Source organism: Telmatherina bonti (genome assembly GCF_933228915.1).
Source record: "Telmatherina bonti genome assembly, chromosome: 10".
NCBI classification, from domain to species: domain Eukaryota; kingdom Metazoa; phylum Chordata; class Actinopteri; order Atheriniformes; family Telmatherinidae; genus Telmatherina; species Telmatherina bonti.
The window spans coordinates 19509096-19533230 of record NC_136628.1 but is presented as its reverse complement, the minus strand read 5'-3'; the positions used below and the strand labels follow the sequence as shown (position 1 = coordinate 19533230).

Sequence of the window (24135 nt, the reverse complement as noted above, 5' to 3'; positions counted from 1 at the left end):
TCACACCAGCTAACATCCCACCGTCCCTAAGACTTCCCAGCATGTCATTGTAAATGAAGGAGCTGAGGAGAAGTTGTTTGTTGTCCCTGACTAATTTATCCATAAATTTAACTCTGTGAAGTAGAATGTTAATAACTTATAATAGACAATTTTACAAAAAATATTACTATTTTGTGATTTAACTCTAAATAAGCTTAATTCTACAAGCCCGATGGAACAAACGCCAGATATGATGGATTTCAGAGTGATCATTGTGAGTCATACAATTACCATGTTGTTACTGAAAGTAGAGTAATGTGAAAGTAGAGTAAAACAAGCAGGTCTGTCAAATCTTCAGCCGATTTGTAAAGGCAACTTGATGCATTCATAAATGACCAGACACACATACTCATCAATAAAGTTTCCTTCCATACTCATGCTGTAGCTGATACATCCCTACAATAAAAACTCTATATTATTAATTTGGTTATTATTTATCCCGCTTTGAGGAGCACCAACCCTTAAGGACCAAGACTAAGGATCCTTGCCCTGAACTTGTCTGAAAGATGGTTTCCTGTAACATTTTTGCTCTACTGCATGCTTGCATGCATGTTGGTGTATACAGCAAGCGTGTGCTGCCTTGTAATTCTATAAAATGTCTAAATGTAGAGACACAAAAATAGCTTCAAAAACATTTTATACCTCCTGTTTGGTGACATGTTCCGTGATTAAAAAACTTTTAACGTGACAGTAAAAGAAAAACTCCCTTCAGTATTTACAAGCCCAGCTGGCAAAGTGATTAAAATCATGTCTTTTATTTTATTTTATTTTTTTACTTTCTCTGCATCAAATTTTGATTGTTCTTTTTTCTGTTAGAAGAAAAATAAATCCAAATATTAAGTCAATAGAGGAAATATTTTGATTGTCAGTTCTATGTGATCATAGACCAGATGTATTATTTTCATGCAATTCTTTAACCATTTAAAGTTTACACTACAAAGGAGAAAGAGAAGTTTTCTTTGAGGTTTTCCTTTCAGTAATAATAATAGGAATTACTGTTTTAATAACTAGTTGAGATAACAGTTAATATAGTAACAATAATGAGATGGCAAAAATATGTTTGCCATTCCTGCTAATGATATAGCAAACACATTTTTAATTACAATTCCAAACCAAGTGTTTGTGAAGGTAAATTTATCTTCACACATTTATAATAAGATCCCCTGTTGTGACTGAAAATTGTACTGTACCAAACGGTGGCAGGCAGTTAAAGGGTTAAGTGAGTTTGGGATTCAATATATATATATATGTATATATATATATATATATATATATATATATATATATATATATATATATATATATATATATATATATATATATATATATATATATATATATATATATACTGTGCAACCCTATTCAGTTTAATTGATCACTTTAAATTCTCCTTAATAAATGTAAGTGTGAATGGTTGTTTGTCCCTGTGTGTTGGCCCTGTGATGGACTGCCAAACTTTCCAGGCCTGGTACACCCTGGACAGACGAAAGGCAGGTTCCCTGTGACCGTGAACTTGACTGAGCGGTATAGAAAATGAATGAATAAATGATTGGACGAATAATTTTATCATTTGTAAATAACTGATTTTCTGATGTTTTTTTATTCGTAGTATCGGGTCGGTGTCTTAACTTAATTATAAACTGTCTGTTAAACCTTTTTGTTGAGTTTTTAGAGGAATTTCATGCTTTAAATTAAGAATTTTGAAATTTGTCACATTTTTATGCTTTGGCGTTTTTGACTAGTTAACTACTTGACATTATCGTCTACTTTGTCTTATTCATACTTTGGTGTCAATGTGTTCATAACATTTTACAGGTTCAAGATTTCGGCAGTCTTTCAGATTGACTTTATAAAGTGTTACTTTGAAAAGAATAAACGGAAGTATTTTTCCGTATTTCCGGTTGACCTCGTGAGTTTTGCAGCTGCTGTAGCGTTTCAGTTCTGCCAGTAGCTATTTACTTGTAGTGTGGCACATGTTTTATTTTGTCTCTACTGACCGAATAAAGTGTTGTTATATGTGATAAAAACTGCATTACTCTTCTATTGGACGTTAATTGAACAAAACGGAAACATTTTTTAAAGTTTCGGTTGATTTTAGCTAAAATTGCTAGGCTTACGTCACATGGCTATCCGGGTTCTGTGTATCCACGGTTACCGTCAGAACGGAAGTTCGTTCCGTGAGAAGACCGGAGCTCTGCGGAAGCTGCTGAAGAAACAAGTGGAGCTTGTGTTCATGAATGCTCCTCTCACTGTGCACCAAGGTTGGTGGATTTATACCACAGGTTCAACAAAGTGTAAACTAAAACTTAAAGTTACTCATGTTTTTTTCTTTTTTTTTTTTTTTCTTTTTTTTTTAAAGACAGTATAAAAGCTTTTCTGCTTTACTTTAAAATCCTGCTTGCAAATATACCCATAATTTATCAGATAATGAAACAGAGACATTTTACCATTTTATAGAAAATATCCGCTCATTTTGGATTTGTTGGCATCAACACATCTCTAAAAGTTAAAACAGGACAATGTTTACTGTTGTGTAGTCATACAGCTGAAACTGCCCACAAACTGGCTATAATTAAAGAGGGCTTGGATGGGAGCTGAAACGTCTTCAAGGACCATAAAAATAACAGGTTGCCTTCATTGAAGCCCTTAAAGTTATCATTACCTGGATGACTGAGAATACCAACATAGTTTATTGATTATATTGTCTAAAAGCTGGTTTAAAAAAACACTATAGTTAAAAATAACCATTAATTCAAGTTGTGAAATAAATGTGAAAATGTACAATGAAAAGTTTACTTATGCAATTACTTAATTATTAAAATATGTAATTAGAAGAGCTTATTAATTAACATATCATTTTCAAAAGTCTAAAATAGTGGCAGAATTTCTTAAGTCTTTGTAAACCGTTTTATAATCACCCATTAATCCAGTCATCAGATTAAAGTAAGAATTCTGCTGGTGTAGATACATTTTTCATTAAAATATTAAAAAAGGAAATCAACTTTTTTTACATTGTCTGAGTTGTCTTCCTTTGGATTTAATATTATTCCATAAAGAAGCATAAACATTTCCTTCTCTGTTCTTTCAGAGGTTCCATGCAGCAACAATGATCCAGTTCCTGAATCTGGAGGTGATGAGGACCCCAGGGGTTGGTGGTTTTCTGACATCCAGGCTCAGAGTTTCAGTGCTCAGCAGCAGTGTGATGAAAGTCTGGGCCTCGATGAGAGTGTGACAGCTGTGAGAGAAGCTGTGAAGACCCAAGGTCCATTTGATGGCATCCTGGGATTTAGTCAGGGGGCAGCTTTTGTTGCCATGCTTTGCTCGCTTCAGGAGCAAAAGCTGGAGCCGGATTTCAGCTTCCGATTTGCCATTCTTGTTGCTGGTTTCCACAGCAAGTGTAAGAAACACCAAAAGTTTTATAATTCTCCTATCCAGATCCCGTCTCTGCACGTGTTTGGACTGGAGGACAGAGTCATCCCTGACAACATGAGCAGGGAGCTCCTCACCTCCTTCCAAGACCCTCAGGTCCTTATACATCCTGGAGGCCATTTCATTCCTGCTGCATCTGCTCACAGACAAACATACCAGGACTTTCTGAAAAGCTTCCAGTGAGACTGAAAAGTCACAATAACACAATCAAGAGTAAGACTCACCCACTTAGATAAAGGAAGGGCTGGTTGAAAGTTTGTGATCTTATACAACTGGTTCCACAAGCACGCATGATTGAAATCTTTTTCTTTCTTTTATTTAATCCAGCCCAATTTAAAGAAGAACTGTCTTTATTCTCAGGGAAAATATGCTGCATCAACAATAAATGAGACTATTTTTTATTGTTACCTTTTTTTATGATGTGAGCATTTACTTCACTGACACTTATCCACGTATTAACCCATATTCATTTGGCCAACAAGTTTCATGATGATCTGTGCTGAACCTCTTTTATAAACAGTAACTTAACCGTGTTCCTCTGCTTTGACTATGGAGACAGTATATTTATCACTTTGATCACTAAAGTAGAAAAATCATATTCTTTATTCAAAACAAGATGGGAAAATTTCGATCACAACGGAAGGTCTAAAAATGCCTTGCCTAATTTTACATATGTCAACAATTTTGCATGCATCAGTGAAATTGTAAAGAATTTGTTTATGTTATTGCCAACACGTAGAGTAATTATTTGATTCTGAAAAGCTTGAGAAGTGTTAATATACAAAGAAGAAAATTGAAAACCAATACTGAACTGCCCTGATAATCACACTCTTGTGTTGCATTCAAAACCAGCATTAAAGCAGATGTGATTTGGTTGTGGTAATTACTGCGTGGGCTCACAAAAGCAGCCATCAGGTAACGAAATTCATTTAAATGTCCTTGTCAAAACTGCAATGTTATGAGACAAAAAAAAAATCAAATCAATCAGAAGTTGAAATCCTTGAAAACTTGTTTTCAGTATGTTCTCCAGGTTAAATAGGAGACGGATTGCCTGTTATAAGTACAAAATTTAAAGGCCAACCAACATCCATTATATGTGAACTCACGCCATGTAAGTAACTTTTTTTTTCCAAAGATAGTCTGACTTGTGTACAACACGCACTGCAGGGCAATGCTGAAATATCTTGTGCAATATTAAAAAGAGAATCCAACATAGAAAGACCTGATATTCAACCCTGTTCTGGAGCTGAGATCCTGAAATAAGCCAGTATGGGAAACAAGTTTGCTTTTAAAACTACAGCCATTGGTCTCATCTTTTGATACAAAGTTTTATGAGTTACAGTTTTACATTTAAATTCTTGTTTTTCCATCATCTTACCAGTACCACCTAACACCAACAGAGACCTGACATTTTCAGCTTCTCTTGCATGACTGTTGAAAGTAATGTCTGGAGTTTTCCAACCGAATCAATGAAAACTTTTTTTTTTTTCATAAAAGAAAACACATCTTTTTGCATAACATAGCTTAGCAGAATTGCAGCAGCTTTGTAACAATAAAGACTCATCCTATCACTAGTTCAAAAAGAAGTCTTAAAGGTGTTTGAGAATGACTTGGGTTCAGTCTGGCACTCTGTTGTAGCTAGTGAGTCATTTTGTCCCACAAAGCCTCATCAGAGGAATGGCTTCAGGTGTTTTGATTTCAGGGACGAAAGATGGGTGTTCTTCACATGGAAGTTGCGTAGGCAGGTTTATGCCTGGGCTCAAATGTGCAGGGTTCAAGTACATGTTGTTCTTTTATAGCAGAAGCATGTGCATGTCAGGCCGTGCACGTTCAATTGTTTCCAGATGTGCGCTTGCTCTCTCTCTCTCTCTCTCTCTCTCTCTCTTTCTCTCTTCAGTACCTCTCTACCCCTTCACTTTTTTCTTTAATCTCCCATCAGACTCTACTGTGCATCAAACCCTCCTCAACATCTGAACATCCTCCTCCCTTCCACATCACGTATGTCATCAGTATTTGGCTCCACATCCTCAGTCATATGTCCGTTGCGTGTATCACATGGACGTTTGTTTGTGTGGGGCTCACAAAAAAATCCACTCCTGTTCCAAAAGCTGAGACAACTATGAGCTCTTGTGGTTGCTTAATTTGCCTGTTGAGATGGAATCCCACAATAAAATAGTTTATATCCAACATCAGCTTCCTCTTGCAACCCCCTTCCCAAAAGAAAAAAGCCAGTGCTGCTCTTTGGATCAGTCGTTTCCTTTCCAACTTTTCACCTGTTTTAGCATTTAATGAGCTCTCACAGATGCTCACATAGGTGCTTCTTTCAGGATCCTAGCCCACTTGTTCATTGTCTCCTGTGCTCCCCTGTGGCCCTTGTGTCCCTCCAAGACCTCGCTACACACACATGCAAAATCTCACACACATGGTTTTGATAACAAGTGGAGTCGGACGGAGAGAGTGAGCGAGCGAGCAAGGGAAACAGTAAAAGAAAAACACAGAGGGTCACTCTTGCCAGTAAGTTTTACAACAGAGCCGTGACTCTCTTCTCAGGAATCCGTTCCTCCTGTTGCACAACAACCGGGAAATAATGGAATGAGAGACGCAGACAGATGAGGGTGGAGTTATCCACTCTGCCTCCACCACCTCCCTTCTCTCCCACTCTCTGCCTCTCCCTGACTGCTGTGCTTTAAGCAGGAGAGTGAGGGCACATGCAAGTTTTCTCCCCAGTTGAAGTATCACTTTTTCCCTCTTTACCCTGGTGGAATGTGGGGGATGAAGCAGAGGACTGTGTCAGAACGCAGATGGGTTCTATTTTGATTATGGAGCGTTTGTTGTTATGGGAGACGGAAGAAAGGGAGGAGCCACGAGGAGTGTGTCTCTATATAAGACTTGCACTTAAACTCCAAAGAGCCTGGTCATCCCATGGCCCGGGCTGGTCCAGAAAAAAGTTGACCAACTCTGACTTTAAATACAGCTTCCATTAGTGACAGCTCTGTGCTGGATCATCAGTGATTATTATTATCATCATTATACTCTGGCCTACAACTTCTGGATTTACCTTGTTTTTTGGGGGGTTTTTTTTGTTTTGTTTTTGTTGTTGCTTTTTTTTTTTAAATCATCAATTCAATCTACAAAGCTCTGAACTGGACAGATGAAAATTGGATTTTTCTGTTGCTTTGCTTTTTCCCTTTATTTTTCTCTCTTATATGAAAAGATTGACTTTGATTCAAGATAAACGCATGCACTATTAAATTAGCATTCTGCTGCTGATGATGTGATCTAACAGTGGTGTGGCCTGTGTCCAGTATGACATGGGCTTTAGCCTTGCTTCTCTCCTCGCTGTTTGTGTGTGGGTGAGCAGATAATCTTATGAATAGGTGTACATGTGTGCTTGCATTGTTTGCATAGAAGAAGAAAGTAACGTCATGCAGTGAGGATGTCTGGCGCATGTGATGTGTGTTGACAAATGAACGAGGGAACAGAGGGAATAAATTTAGAGTTGTCAGTTTAATTGCTATTTTAAGACCAGAAAGCCAGCTGATGTCAGCTTCCAACACAGAATTAAACAGTTGAGACATTTTTCATTGCGTGATATTAAGACCCAAACAACAGTGTCTGGGTGTTTATGTGTGTGTGCACAAGAGGGTGTGTTTCTGCATATTTTGCTTCCTCCATATGGCTACAATTTGGTCATTTGTTATCCCTCGCTTTTCACACTCACGTACTTCTGGTTTTCCTCCACTTTGTGGTATTCTTGTTTATGTGGACAATGTGTGCTTTTGCTGGGGCCAGAAGTTGTCTGGTCCCTAACCCCTTATCCAGTCAGATGTCCTGATTTATGACAAGGTCTCATGCCTGATGCATTGCAGATGTCAGGCTTTGGGATTTATGTGTATTAATGGCTATGAGATTCTATCAGGTGCAAAACTATCTACAAACAATCTGTCAGATATTTGATCTTCAGCTGGATCCGGTCTGTGACAGGTCCTTTCCTCCTGTTCAGCCTGTGTGGATCTGGTTTCAGTTGCAATCTTAGCTCAGGATGTAAACATGTGTTTTTCTTTCTTTTTTATGTTTTGGTTGCGGCTTTTGTCCTTTTTTGGCAGAGAATATACAGAGGTGAATTTAGGACACAGCTGAAACCGTCTTTAGTCAGGGCAGCGGTGTTTGATGTGTGATGTCATCTGCTCAACTGGACTGTTTTTAAGGCCATAGCTGGGCCTGGCAAGGACTGCTGTGGTTTGGCTGTCCTCATAGGGGCCTGTCTGACAATACTAGGGTAAATATTAGTCATCGTGACTATGGAGGAAGACTGCGGTGAAAGCAAGAGAGGGATGTCTTGACTCAAATAATAAAAAAAAAGAAAAATTTAGTGAATGTTTTGCCTAATTCCGCTTGGACTCAGAGTGTTATGAAGAGGCAAGGAGGATGAAAGACAGCAGCAGACTAAAATCACCAGACCTAATATGAGCTTGCACAGCCTGTTACTCTTTGTGATGGAATACATAAAAAAGTAAAATACATTACAAAGCAGAATTAATAACTTTTCAAAATATTTGTTAAATTTGTGTCATGTTGTACAAATAAATAGAGCCACAGCTGATGAATTACCAGTAATATGCTTTATAATTATTTGATTTATATTCAACTCAGACCCTTGTGTGGTGTGTCAAACAAATTAAGTTACTGAATAACCATGGTTTAACCTGCTTAGCCTGTTTACCTTTTTACTCACGTCATGAATCTCTACCTGCAGTCATGTCATGTGAGTGTTTCTTGTTTGTAAAGACAAAATTAAAGTTTTAAGGTATGGGTAAGTTTTAGTTTTCGGGGGTTATAATGAGTGTGAGTATACAGAAAATGAATACTTCTCAGCCCTGAACAGTAAGAGTTTATGTGCTGTTGTTGTTCTCTCAGCACATGAGCTTTTACGGTGCCGGGACGCAGAGGACAAACAACTGATCCAGCTTCTCCTTCTGCTGTTCTTCTTCTCTTCTTTTATGTTTCACACAGTACATCGACACACAGTTAGAAAACCTAATGGTCAAACAAAATGGAAATGAGATGACCACTCTTAAAATTTACTTAAAATTGTATATATATATATGTATATATATATATATATATATATATATATATATATATATATATATATATATATATATATATATATATATACATGTATGTATGTATGTATGTATGTTCATTAAGAGTAAATCAGCTGTGTAACTTTGAAATACAATAATAATCCACACAAAAGTATGTGTAAAATTGTTTTACTTTATTTAATTAAATCAACTTGTTGCTTGGCAAAACTCATTTCATTAATTGATTACGTTTGCTCATCTTGGCCTCTAGGGGGCGGAATAACATTGGATATTGCTCTTCTTTAAGGAGAGTGTACTTAACATTAGTCCATCGTGTTTGATTGTGGTTTTTTTTTTTTTTTTTTTTTTGCAAGCATACAACGTGTGTATATCTGTATACGTACATGTAAACATGTGGGTTAGCCCACCCATGTAGAGCTCAGTGTGTCTGTGCATCTGCCTGCAGGTTATAGTGCTGCCCACTGGGCTTTGAAGTGAAGCAGCACTTGTCTGATAACAGAGTGGAACAGGTGTTGGAGCTGGTTGACTCATCTGTGCAGCATGTGCTATTTGCATTCATCATACTGTAATGATCAAATCATAAAGAGACATTAGTTGCCTAATAAAGTAAAAGTGAAAAGCAGCATGCATCCATGTGTGTCATCACTTGACTGAAAATCTGAATATTTGTCTTTGTATCAGATTAATTATGTTTGGTGTAATTGTGATAATTTTATGAATTATATTATACTGAACATATCATGATGACTCAATATTCAGAAACACATAAACAGACATGAAGAAGTCAAACTAGTAATTGTTACTTCTTGATAAAAAATATCCTCTCATTTGCTTTCTAAATTAGAGGAATGTTTTTTTAATAAAAAAGATATTGATATAACTTTCCTTTTTTCCCGATGACATCTGCCCCTAACGACCATGGCTGTAGACTGTTACCATGGTGCAGTTGCTAGAGTAACAATCTAAAGCCACGGTCGCCATGGAGACAGCAGGGTGGAGGAGGAACTGGAGTTGGCATGGTAACTGGAAACTGCAAGGTTTCATTGGTTTAAGTGTGAGTATTACGCACTTACAGGATGTAGGACTCCCCCAATACAAGCCCACACAGGTTTCCTCTCTGAGCAGGAGAAAAAAAAAGACACACCACGGGTGAGATCCCTGGCACATACAGTGAGCTTCAGCTAGCAATGCAGCCATTTTAAAAGTACTGCGCACTTCCTTTGTCCTTTTTTTTTAATGGCAGTGTTGTCTTCACTGTTGCTTCTGATGCATTGCCAGGCTTCAGTAGCCATGACTGTAGACTGTTACTGTACTGTGACACTGTATAAGCAGTAAGCAGTCTAAAGCCAAGGTGCTGATGCTCTGGCAGGAAGCTGGAAGAGAAGAGAATGGCAAATCCCTCTTTCATTGTGGAAACCTGCATACAGAAAGAGACAAGAGGAAATAATGTTATTGGAATTAAGTCAGACACAGTTGGATGGAAGTGGATCCTGATAACATTCAGAAGCCAAGTACCTCAAACACAAATGAAAGACTGCATGCTATTCCATTTTCTTTTGCTGTTTATGTGCTTGTGCATCACTGTTTGCTTTTAATGCAACACTTTCAAAGAAATGTCTCATATTTGAGGATAAAAGTGATTGTTTTGCATTTTTATATAATGTGCAGCAAACATTCATGTATCGAACTGGAACTTAGAAGAATTAAAACTGTGATGTACTCTAGGGATGTGGGAATACAACTGTGCAAGCTAGCAAGACCGAACACTGTAATGATCATAACAGTTTATTTTTTCCAAATAGAGTATCCTATTATTCATGCATATATACCACCTGTCTAATCTTTAATGGAGGTAAATGATTTCTGTGTCTTTATAAAAGGTCATCCTACCAACCAAAATACCAGTTGTGTTAATCATGATAGTATTTTATTGATCAGTTTATAAGACAAAAGAAAGAAACTGTAAAGCATACCTTTTATATAACAGCTTTTATATAACCGAACATTTTTATAAAGAAATCACCTTTTTGCAAGACTGGCACTGGGCATCATCACCCCCCTCTTTTCCTGCCACTGACCTAGATATAGCTTGTGTATATTAATGTGTGTGAGATATTCTGAGAATGAAGAGAGTAGCAAAACTAGAGCAACAACAAGTGGGGTGAATAATATCTGCTGCTGAACTGTGTTTCAACATTTCAATGACATGAAGTATTTTGGGTAAGAATCAGACATTTTAGTAATGTCCCCGACAATGTGTACCAACTTTAGGCAGGTTTTTCGGTCAGAGTGGTCATATAATGTCCAGCTTGTTAAGGCCTTCCCCAGACAAACCAAAGAAAATAAAGAATAAGAATAAACTAGACGTTTTATTTGGACTAAAACTGCTGTATTTTCCACCCTCTGTCTGAACTGCCGTGCTGATTCTCGCACTTTGTTGTCTTCACAGCTTTCCATTTGCAAAACAGAACACTAAAGGTGACTATCCGAACACTGAATGAGGAGTATCAAACCTTTGTAGCAACAAAGCACTGTGAAAGCTTATTGTAAATCCCTAAACATTTATACTTTATTGTATGGTAGGCTACATATGATCAAAAGAGGTACATTTGAATGTAAAAGCAAAACATGTGTTGTTAATTGGAGGCTGTGCGCAACAGGTTTCAGCACTACAGCGCTGGACAGCGACGCGGCGGCGCTTTGGCTCGGAGCTGTCCGCGGTGCTGAACATGACGCCTGCCAGCAAACCTGAGTCAACCTTCCACACAGGAGTGTCGTTTTTAAAGCAGCTTGGTGAGTGAAACGCCCCAAATATGAGGTTAATGTGGCTTACTATATGCGAGTTATTAGTCTGTGGCCATTCGCTTGATATGTAACGTCCAGTATCTTGCTACCAGTGCTGCACGCGCACTTCCACAAGGAGTGCTCATTTCTTATGAGATGGTGAGGTGACGAGAGCAGTCATGTGGCTCAGTATTCAACAACCCCCAGGGTACGGGCGTATTACGTCACTTCACGAGGGCGCCAATCAACTCTCTGCTCGTTCTACCGCGGCTTATCAGAGCGCGTGGGCAGTGACTCGGTCTGCTTCGGTTTCCATGGCACTGGGGAGAAACGTGCGTGCTGAATTGACGAGAGCGCGGATCCTGGACTTTGGAGCTTGTTTTATTTATTTATTTCGAATCAAATCTAGACATCACAGTTTCAGCATTTCCAGACCCCACACCAGCCAGTGTTTAGATTTAATATATTCACGTTGCAAATAATTATGTAAAACATCTGCATCCCTCAGGTTTTTGTCTATTATCATGTACTTTTCTAAAATATTAGAGAATCTCATAACTTTGCTCTGCTAACAGATACTCACCCCCTACCCTTCCCCTCCTTTCCATCAAAGTCAACGCCACGCTAAGCTTTGTATTAAGCGGACTTGTGAATGAACAAGAGGTTTCATTGACTCGCTCCACCCACCTCTCCCTCGTGCTTCCCGTGCACGCGCCTCTCATATTACGCATTCACAACCCAGCACACCAGAAAATCACACTGCGGTGTGCGCGTGCGTACGAGAGCGAGTGAGCGCAATGCCTTTAAAAGGGTTATAGTAGGAGACTGCGTATCATCTGCAAAGTGCGCAAGAATGACGCAGGGGTGACTTCACTGGCTGACGACGTCACAGAATTAGGACTGGGAAAAAAAGATGAAGAAAAAGCCGACCGGAAGTGCATGAAGGGGGGCAGAAAATGAGAGGAGGAGGAGGAGGAGGAGGAGAGGAAAAGGGGGCACGAAAGTGGGGAGGCGGAGGCGAGGATTGTATAGCGCCATACCGGAAGAAAGTGATGACAATAATCTCTGCACAATTACCGGAAACTTCCCGGTGCCACGAGAGATTCTGGAGGGGTTGGCGAGAAACGTGCTCTCATCTCCACATTCCCCTTAGACCACCTCGGTCAGGACCGCTTGCATTACAAAAGAAGACTGCACAGCAACACACTGAAACATAAAAGAGTGCGTGTACAAATCTGGGTCCGTTGTCGTGCCAGTCCACATTGGACAGTGGTATTTGTTCCTCTTAATGTTAGCTCCACTGGCACCAATGCTGCCTTAAGTGGCAACCAAAACACCATCTTCCTATGTAATTGGGGACTTGATTGGCCCTGGATGACCTGATCCTTAATTGCCAACAGTAGTTTTTTTTCACTTAATTTTTTGTAAGTTGGCTGAATGAAACATGAAGAAAACAAAGAGAACCAGAGTGTGACAGAAAAGATTCAGTTGAGAGGGTGAATTTTGCCTGCAGTTATTGTGTTTCTTAGGCTATCTGAGATTTTTCAGGTTGCAGGCTGAATGCTGCCCACACGGGAGAGAAAATGAGTCACACTGCAGCAACTTCCAGGCGGGGAGAGGAGTACATTGTCAGTTAAAGCAGACTTGGACCGTTTCACCAATATGGTCCAAAATTATGCCATTAGGATGTATTTAACCAGTACCATAAGTATTTGTTTTGTTAAAAGTAACATCAATTTTTGTCCAATTTAAAATATAACTTACCTCAGTCGCAAAGTTCCCTGTGCGTGGCCACGGATGCGACACTTTGCTGAAGAAACATGTCTGTTCCATGTCTCCATCCACAAGCTGTCAGCGCACACTGCTGCCACGGTGTCTTCGCAAGCTGCTGTCCTTCTTCTCCAAAATCGCTTCCCATACAGACCGGGCTCCCCCATCAACCGTAGGCTTTTTATAGAGATCCCGTAGTAACTAGTAGAAGGAACGTAGGAGGGAGGAGTGGTGGCTTGGACGGAGGAGAAGGAGGGGGGAGGCTCATTCAAAGATTCACCTACACATGTACGTGCGTGTCCCACGTCATTGAACGGAGTGCAGCTATTTATAAGGAAAAGGCAAAGTATAGCCTGAATCACGGTGCGGGTCTTTAAAAACAGGAGAATGAAAATAGTATATTTGTTGTAACCCACCACCCTCCATTTTTTCTATTTTTTTGTTTGTTTTATTCCAAGATAAGGTCAAATAATAAAAGCTGTGGCGAAAATTTATAGTTTTTTCAGAGGCACTCATTGTTCAACATTTTACTTTTTTTTGCAGGCTTTAATATCACAAGGAATTCATTCAATGTTTTTATTGTGCATTTTTGTCACACCAAAGTAGGCTACACATTTTCTGTCAGATTTTATTGCACGTCAGTGAAGTGGATACTTTGACGGAATAAACATAAGTTGTTTTAAAAATCTATAAAGATTGTAATTATACATTATAAAGAAATCTTAGCTTTCCGATCCTCTCTTGACTGAGCAAGAGAGAAAATGTTTCCACATGATGGCAGTTGTCACCTATAGTAGTAGCTTTATTTGACATAATTTCGTCAGCACAGCATGGTCAGCAGTTGAGTAAATCGTGATGTTTAAATGAGGAGATGAGTCACTGCAGCTGCCCGCTTAAAATCACTCAAATGTTTGATGCAGCGCCGTGATTTTTTTTTTTTTTCTTTTTGTTTTTTTACTTAAACTAATTCCAGAAGTTTGAAACGACTCCAAATGTCCAACACCAATTCCACCGAGCTGGAGAGAATCTCACGATAGATGGAGCAGGAGTCGTGCGCAATTAAATCACTATTCAGCTCACACACACGGAGATTTGAGGGAGACCCGTCGTGCGTAAAGAAGCGTGTCAGACATACGTAGGTGTGTGAACTTGGATGTTTCTCTACAAAATACGCACTTTGGAGACCGGACTATGTTGGACTTTAAAGGAATAAGTTGAGAAAGCACGGAATCACAGAAGTTGGCAGAAAACTTGACGCCCCTACGCGCCTCCAAACTGTTGGCCAGGTGCGGATTATGACCCATCTCCTGCACTGCCTCTCCGCCTCCGCACGTCTCCCCCTTCAATGGATTTGAAAACAAGAATCTCTTAGATAATGATTCATTATTCAATGGAAAGTCCCAAACAAATGAAAGATAAATAATGTAAAGGTAGTCTTTTCCATCTGGTTGATAACTTTCTGCCGTTTCGTGCATTAATTACGAGTGGTCTTCACAAGTAAGATAAATGCAAATTTGAGTCTCTGCTACATGTTCAGTCTCATTTCTCTCACGAAATTAACGAATTAATGTGCCCTTGCACATGATTCTTGCAGGAAAAATAAACTACAAAATAGAGAAACTTCTTCACTCTCACTGAACTTTAACATTCAGCTGTGTCGAGACAAAGTTTACCAAAAACAAATACCTCTGAGTGCCGAAAGACGGGAAAGATGATTGTGTGACTCTGTATGTGTGGCTGTGGTGTGTGTGGCTTGGTACCGTGTTCTCTCTCTTCATGCAGCTTCCCAATCATGTCTCTGCGTGTTGTAACCTGTTGTTGGCACTGGGGGCAGTCTTACAAATTCTGTATTTAGAAGAATCTGAGTTGTATGCTTAGCTGCACTTAGTTGTCTAAATGTTAGAATTGCTTTAGTTTTGTTTTTGTGTGGAAAACCGTCATGCAAGTTAAAGAACTGCATTAATCCAGGGTCAAACTGAGCTTTTAAAAGACAGTTAGAAAACCAAGTGGTTTTCATCTGTGTTATTATTTTCAATTTCAGGAAAGCACAGCTATTATTCCTATCTCATTCAATAAAACACCTGGTTAGGAATAAGGAAAACAAGATTTGTCACCATGTAACTTTAAACTCTCCCATTGTGGGATGTGAGAGACACACCACCTTCTCTGACTGAGAGCTGCATATAAGACATGTAATTTGGGGCTCCAGAAACAAAGAATTAAGAACATATTTCTTGGTAACTGGGCTTTTTTCATACCTTGGCATCTTTGTGGTGAAATTTAGTGTTCTCTGCCTCTTTCCGGTTCTTTCAACCAAGCAGCATATGACTCATATCATCATCGTCATCTCAAAGAGCCTTGCAGTGTAAGCTCTGTGGAGGACTCCACATAAGCCGGTCTACATTGTTGAACACCAAAATCGATCACACTGTATGAAGTGAGATTGCAACATAGACGGAAATGTATGCTTTTATTAATCGTGTTAATAAAAAGAGGGCAAAAAATATTGAAACAATGAGGGATGAAGAGGGTTTGATCTTTTTGGAACATTGGATCACGTCAACCGATTTTAAGTCTCTACACAAGTAAAGATGGTAATAATAATAGTTTTACCAGCATGTTGACACATATGTGGCCATTCATATGAATGCATCCTCAAACTGAAATACTTTCATCTATCCAGTGTTTTTTTTTTTTCTACAATCATCTTCTCCTGTGCAGAGTCACAGGATGGATGGAGGCTTTTTTCAGTATTTGGTAAGAGGAAGGGTTGGCTACACTTTGAATAGTCACCCATCTGTCAAAGTGTCTTATTTGGATATTATAAACATAAAATGGGTTGAAATAGTTACTTACATTTAACATTATGTTTAAAAGAGCAGACATGGTTTTGAAATCTACATTCAGATCTAATTTGAATAACCCACAGAGATGCATTACTATCTGAGTACAGAAATAAGAAAACAAAAGAACGCATCACTTCCACAGAGGCAAGAACACCATTTGACATTACAACAAAGCTAGCGCCTTATTTTTCTTTGTTATACTTAAAACCTGCCTTATATTTATTTCGGAAGAGAAGGAGTGTTAGATTATCAACCTCTGGTGTCAAAGCCGAATCTACACTGACTGCATGAACATACATATGTGTACACAACACTTCTTCATGCTGTATTCAACACATGATTGCAAGTGGTGGGATGATATTACACATTCTCACATCACTGGCTCATGACACCATACTTAATCTTTCATTCATTTTCTATACTGCTTAGTTCAGTTAAGGCTGGTAGAGAATCTGGAGCTTGTCCCAGCAATCACCAGGGAAGAGGCGGGATACACCCCGAACAGGTAGCCAATCCACTGCAGTGATACTCTACTAGATTTGAAAAAAGAAATGATGCAATGCATTTATTTTTGCAGGATTATCTCAGATGGTTCTCACGATGGTATATTCTGTTTTTTAAGGTTAAATTATCTGCTCCACTTCTGCACCTCAGGCAGCCCATCTTCTACCCATACTCTGCATTAAACTTTGCTTCCGTCTTGAAACTCGATCATAATTTGGGATGCAGATCATTTCCTGTTTTCGAATCTCTTATGTGTTTGTCATGCCCATTTGTTGGCTCTCACTCCATCTCCTCATCTGTATTCCAAACAGAAAATGCAGTCAGATAAGTGAGAAAAAACATCCCTCCCATACCCTCCTCTCTCTCTTCACAACCGCCTACCTTACCTTCCCACCTCCCTTTCTCCCGTTCTGACTCATACTGAAATCCCAGTGAGCATCTTCTCTGTAACCCCCCCCCCCCCCCCCCCCCCCCCAACCCACACCCCTGCTCTCATTTGTGTTTTCTCTCTCTTTGATTGCCAAGCTGGCTCAAACGCAGTGAGCAGGGTAAGAGAGAATGAGCAAATGAAAAAGACAGAGAAAGCAGTGGAGGAATGGAGATAGAGAGGAGGAGGAGGAAGGCGTAGTGCCGAACGTGCCCTTAATGAGGAATCTGTCAGAGGGAAGCTGGAGAGGAGGAGAGCGAGTTTGCTGGGTTGTATATGTCAAAGTGAAATGGATTTTTGGCGAGAGTGGGTGTTTCTTAGAGAAACCCCTCTCGCCCCCACATCGTTCCCTCCACTGTCTGTATTCTTCCTGCCTACAAGATCTGTGAGCTCACAAACCCACACTTACACACAGTGGCAACTCCACATCCACCCACTCACTCATGCACTTAAGCAGACACTTATTGTGAACCCAGAACTTTTAGAATGAGACTGTGCACCTGTTTTTAAATGTCATGCGATGGAGGCAAAAAACTGTGCAAATACCCGTCCGGCAAGAGACGGGTATTTGCACAGTTTTGCTGGCATGCAAAGATTTGAAGAAAAATAACAGTAACAAAAGTTCGGTCCTGGTCAGGACTGATATTACCTTCCTGAAGCCTGTTTTTGCTGCCAGGGAGAGTATTTCAGCTCTTATGACTGGGCTTTGTTAATTTGTAATTTTTTTATTGTCTTTTCTTCTTCTAATATGACAGATCTCAAGACACTTCTACCTGAGAACAGTTTGCGAACATCAACCACTTCAATCTTCAGAGTGCAATGGTAGCTGTTTGCTGGGCGAGGGTTGAGGAAGTATTTATAAATATTAGACAGTAATACGACCTAACCTTTCTGAGGTGACTGTGAGCAAACAGGATCTTTAACCTCTGATGTTGTGCAAACTTTTGCATGTTCTTTGATTCTGCCAGTTTTTCTGTGTATTTAACTGCAAATCTACAAATCTTATATACCTCCATATAGGCTATTCCTCTTTAACTTTATTATTGTCCTTTGATATTTTGCAACAATTTCTGTAACAGAAATTCTGATCAATGGTGCCTGAATTTACTGAGGAATTACAACTAACCCAATTAAATGGCTTGATCAGATTAACTAACCTGGAATGGCATGATATTATTATCACATGTAGAGAAATTGTGCTTTGAAATGATCCATTACAGAGTCATAAGTTGTCTTTTCCATCAACAGTGACTCACTGAAAATTTCATATTTTGCTGAAGTCATATGCTGAATATAATTAAGTTGCAATGCCAGCTGTGTGAGAAAGTGTGGGATGTCATTTGTGAATGTGCTTATGTGTTGAAGGAGGAGTGAGAATTAGCGAAGACGGCAGTCTGTTTGACTTCAACACAGGAAGTTTTTAGTTTGTTTTTTTTTTTTTTGTTTTTTTAATAACCAATAATATTTCAGACAACATATGACTGTATAATGATAATGGTGGAGGAAATAAAAGATTCTTACCATACTTATGCTGAACAGGTTTAGGTCTATATTACTTCTTCACCAGGGAACTCTGATCCCATGCAAACTTGATCATGCCTCAGTTGGATCAAATGTAAATCTGCAACAATTTTAATCAGTTAACTGAAGATAAAGCTGAAGTTTGTTTTTTTTTTTTTTTTTTTTTTTTTTTTTTTTTTTTTTTTTACGAAAACGAACATCACAAAATAAGTGCCCATAGTTAAAAACAGTGGATCAAGCCAGTGTATGTAATGATGTAGTGATGTAACTTTGAACTCTATGGTCAATTTTAAGAGCCAAATAAGCCTTTTACCACCTGAAGAATATGTCTAGAATAAAAAATTATGGCTTACTAGTAATTACTTCTATAATGGAGTTTTTACATTTCTCCCTAAAAAAAAAAACTAAAATAAGAAAAGAATCATATCAATCTGGTTCTGAGATCTCTATGCTGCCTTCCTGTGCACCAAATAACTGATTTTAAAAGAATTACTGCTGATGTACAAGGTCTATAAGGTTCTGGTCCAAAATATGAATCTGATCTGCTGAGGTCTTTGAGCCCCCAAGAAGATCAGCTGGATCAAGTTTGCTTTACATCTGGAGAATTAACACTGAACAAGGCGTTTATCTGCAACAAACTATCAGAAAACCTGCAGTCTCCTCCAAACCTTAGCTCTCTTAAATCAGGTCTGAAAACACTTCCATTGTTTACATCTTTCATTAAAATAGAGACTTTTCTTTTTTTAATATATATTTCTTGTATAAGTACATTGATGATGATGATGATGATAATAAAGATTAAGATGATGATCATAGATGATAATGATGATGATGATGATGATGATGATGATAAAGATTAAGATGATGATTATATATGATAATGATGATGATAATGATAAAGATAACAGTAACTATGATGATAACGGCAAAGTGGTGGCTGGGATTGTAATCATTATGATGATGATGATTGTAATGGACAATGATAGCCATGTGATTGTGATGATCCCAATGATGATGATGGACCGGATGAGGACGACAAGGATGATAGTGACGATAACAACAACGATTTGTGATGATAATTGTCATGATGACAGTGACAATTTGGTGATGTTGATGATGACTATGATAACAATGAGGATGATGGCTATAACAACTGTGATTGTGATGCTGATTAGGATGATGACAACGATGACGACAACAACAATGACAGTGATGATGACAAGGATCATGTGATTTTGGAAATTATGATGGTAATGGGGTTGACAGTGACAATTATGTGACTGTAATGATGAAGAAGTGTGTTTATATCATATAAAATCCCCTGCATTTATTCTTATGTCTGTTTCTTTTGATCGTGTACAACACATTGTGTTTCCTTATAAATGAAATGTGTTGTGCAAATAGGTTTGCATTGCCCATCATTGCATTTATGTGTAAAAACCCCTATATCAGGAATGACGGACAAAATCAGTTAGAAGGGATGAGGACGTCATGTGTAAATTTCTTCACTGGAAACAAAGTTTTTAATAAATTAAATAAAAATAATAATTTTAAACCACCAGGAACATAAGTCTATTTTTACCAACAAACTGCTAAACAACACAAACGTGTGATCTTAGAATTATACACAGGGCTGGATTCTTGATATGCTGTTATAAAATTTATTTCAACATTTTAATTGAAGGAGGAGGTTTAGAGTTGGCATCACAGTCAGCTGAGAGGCTGCTGTTCAAGAAAAACCTACCTGCTTCAAAACACCTAAAATCTTTATTGTCCACATTAACTATTGGAAAAATAACAGTTCTGGAGGAATGAATGATGTATTTGGTCATAGTGTTTGAGTAGTAAAAGTGAGGCTTTTAAACGAAGATCCTTGTAGCAACTTTTAAAAGCATGGTGGTAGAACCATACTCTGGGATGGTTTGTTGTAGATTTAGAAGTGCAGTGGAGTTCTTTATCATTCATATTCATATTTTTTATTGGAATTTATTTCAAACTAAAAAACTAAATAAACATTTACTATAAAAAAAAAAAAAACAAGCTTCTGAAGTTCTAAAATTGTGTTTTTTGGTTCTGTATAGATGGAGTGTAATTTAATTCCAATGACTTTTTTGAAGACAGAATTTGATGTTGTCTTGTATGCGTTCCACCAGACTTAAGTCATGTATGGCAGTATGAAGGAACGATACAAAACAAACACTAATGTCTCATTTTAAAATATTTAATTTTTATAAAGAACAGATATTATCTTACATGTTTTTAAGTTAATATAGTTTATGTTTCTTCCAACTTAATCTTTCATCCATCATTACACCAAGAAATTTAATTTCTGACGTTCTATCCAGTTCTGTTTCATTTGTCACAAGTTTCTTATTAGTGTTGATTGGTTATTCTCAAATATATTATGTTTAGTTTTATTTCAATTTAATGTTATTTTAGTCACATCAAACCAACTCTTCAGTTTATTCGATTCATATCCAACAGTCGCCAAAAACCTGTCCAAATTGTAGTCTTAACAAAAACAACTGGTACCATCTGCAAACAGAATAATATTTAACAAACTGAACACTTCAAATACATAATCACAGAACAAAATAAAAATTAATGGTCTCAAATCTGGATATTGAAGAACTTTATTTTCATTAATTTTGATTTACCTTGATTTATTTCAACATATTGTTCTCTGTCCATCAGATAACTAATACACCAGCTGAGGGCCACACCTCTAATCGCATATATTTGAAGTTTCTTTGTCAATAATTGATTATCTGAATCAAAATCTTATTTACTGTCCAAAAAAATCCCAATACCATACTGTTTCTTTTCAGTTGCAATAGTTAACTCTTCCACAGACTGTATGGGGGCTAATGCGGTGGTTTGTTTTGTCTGAAGCCATGCATGTAAAATATTGTGTTTGGCTTGGAAGTTGTCAAATCTATTATAGATATTATTACAGTTTTGCATAATTGCAAATACTGGAAGATGGTCACTGGTGTCATCAATAATTATTCCACTTTCTGATCAACTATATGTGTAAAAAATATGATCGATCAGTGTGCCACTGTTTCTTGTTATATAAGTTGGTCTTGTGATTGTTGGGCACAAACTTATGCTATACATTGAGTGAATATATATATATATATATATATATATATATATATATATATATATATATATATATATATATATATATATATATATATATATATATATATATATATATATATATATACACTTCATGCTGAATGGACAGTGTAACATTTAGTTGTTGTCTTTCTCAAGACTCTGACTTTAATTTGTCCAGTCTAGATATGGGTTTAAATATTTAACTTGAATCCTTTCAAAAGCTTTTAACAGCTTCCAAAAGCTTTGGTCAAGCTCCATTTGTTGACTTTCGACCCTGCAAATATGGCATGGCCAATTGTCATTATTCTGGTGGCACTATAATTCATAAATTATAAAAGGAAGAATTGTAGCCAAACAATCCCCAATACTCAAAAAACAGTAATAATCCCACCAAAGAACAAGTCAGGGCCACTAAAGACAACACCAGCATAGTTTTCTTGATTGATGCAAAAATTGAGCCGTTCCTGCATTTGGGGTTTGAATATTTTACTTCAATGGCACAGAGAAGACAGACAGTGCTGGGGACAGGATCGAGAAGTGGCTTTCTTTGTGTTCAGCACAGCCTCGAGTAATGAAATATGACAGGCAGCTTTAATAAAACTTTGATTAAACAATGTCATGAAGTGCAGGCTACAGTTCCACTTTGTGTTGCATTCTATCTTGGACCATCTTTGTTTAAAATTCTCTGTTTTCTCCTGTATTGACACATCGACCCATCTAGTCCATCCAGTACTGTCTTTTCATTCATTCCTCTGCTTTCACTTTCTGTCTTTTGTAAATTATACATTTAACACCACTTGAAATGGATACACTCCAAACAACAAGTGCCAGCATTTATGCATCACACTAGCCTCTGGCCTTAGTTGGCTGTCCTCTGTGTTTTTCTGTCTCTCCCTCCTACATAGGACTCCTTACTGGCTGTCTCTTGCAGTACTTCGGATTTAAAATTTCAGCCGTCTGACTTTCACCTTGGTGCCGTTTTAATCTTTTTTCATTTGTAATCTTCAACTCCCACTGACTGTATTCCCCAGTCTGTCCTCCTTTTTCTCTTGTCATCTTTAAAAGTCATCTCCTCCCACCCCTCGGTGTCCCATTTGGGGGGGGGGACAGAAAAAGAGTGGAAATGAGACAGGGGCAGGAGAGATGGAGACATGATTAGTCTGGAGAAACCCCCTTGTGTCTGAGATTCACCTGCAAAAACTCCCTACTTCCCCCACTTATTTTCTCATCTGTATTCATGGTCCCTCCTCCTCCTGTTCTCTCCTCTCCTCCCGCATCATGCTTCCTCACCTCTTTCCTCCTGTCGCCCTCCTTTTTCTACCTCCCTGCCTCCCCCTCTCTGTCCTTCTGTGGCTCTTGTCATCCTGCATTGCTCCACCTGCACTGTGGTGCAGCACTGACAATCAGAACTCTGCACACACACGCTAGCACACGCACTCTCAAACACACGGCACACACACCGGGAGACACACGCCCACCACTTCCGGCAGCCCCCCCACCCCCTTTTTTTTCACATCTCTCCACTGCAGACACGAAACATTCTACAACCCCTGGTGTGCCAGTGCTTCTGCTGGCACTACATCAAACCAGAATTTTGCATTCACACACAATAAGGCTTCTTGTTCATGCCACATACAAATAACTATAGCAGCAAAATTGACAACAGATAAAAAATTATCATAATCATTTGATGAAAATAATTTTCAAGCCATTTAAGATTAGTATCGATTATTGTTATGAACATGACATCTTAAGCATTGCTGCAGTTTTCCTTCAATCGCTTGTCAAGTTTATGAAATACAATGGTAAACCATAATCATTAGATAAATAATATAAATAATAAAGTGCATACTCAACAGTTTAAAAAAAATCTCAGATACTTTAATTGCATTTAAAATATTATAAATCAGAAAATAGATGGTTTAAAATATGTCTATTAGGTGGTGTGCTGTACTGTAAAATAAATTCTTGCAGTGGCCAAAATAATCACATGCATAAGTGCATTCTTACCACATGCCAAAGAAGTTATCCATGCACTTTGTATGAATTAATTAGTGACACTGTGGAGGAATATCTATAAAGTAAAGCTGATTCTGATGAAAGCTCATATGTTGGAGATTATATGAAGGACAGAAGATTCTGGCCCTTTAATTTGGTGTTGCTAGGGAAATAAAGCTGTTTACTCTAGCATCAGCCACACACATGATGTCTAATGAACTGTTCTTCTACCAGCCTATATGTCTGCACACAGACACGTGCACACACCCACAGTTTTCCTTCTCACACAACTTATAAAGTCAATTTACATTAAACTTGTGAGTTCAAAACAGGAGAGAAAAGATGGTGCATTGTATCAATAAATGATATCATCAGTGCAGAAATAGGAGAAAGTTTTTTGTGGGCCAATCACAAGGGCAATAAGTTGAGTTTATAAAATAAAATAAATAATTATTTAATAAATAAAAGCAGTCTACATGACAGACAACATGATCAATTCTGACATCTAGTGGACATTGTATGGACTTTACCATTTGTATGTATTGTCTGTTCAAGATCTGTTAGTGTGTTTATATAATGTGCA

At 38.0% G+C, this 24135-nt stretch overlaps 1 protein-coding gene across 1 annotated transcript; it reads left to right on the top strand.

Moving 5' to 3' along the window:
* Positions 1–2011: 2011 nt before the first annotated feature.
* On the top strand, positions 2012–4119 carry ovca2 (OVCA2 serine hydrolase domain containing). The gene is made up of 2 exons (XM_079247236.1): positions 2012–2300; positions 3128–4119. Exons 1-2 carry the CDS (start codon positions 2162–2164, stop codon positions 3649–3651), a joined length of 663 nt encoding a protein of 220 aa, XP_079103362.1. The 5' UTR covers positions 2012–2161; the 3' UTR covers positions 3652–4119.
* Positions 4120–24135: the final 20016 nt, after the last annotated feature.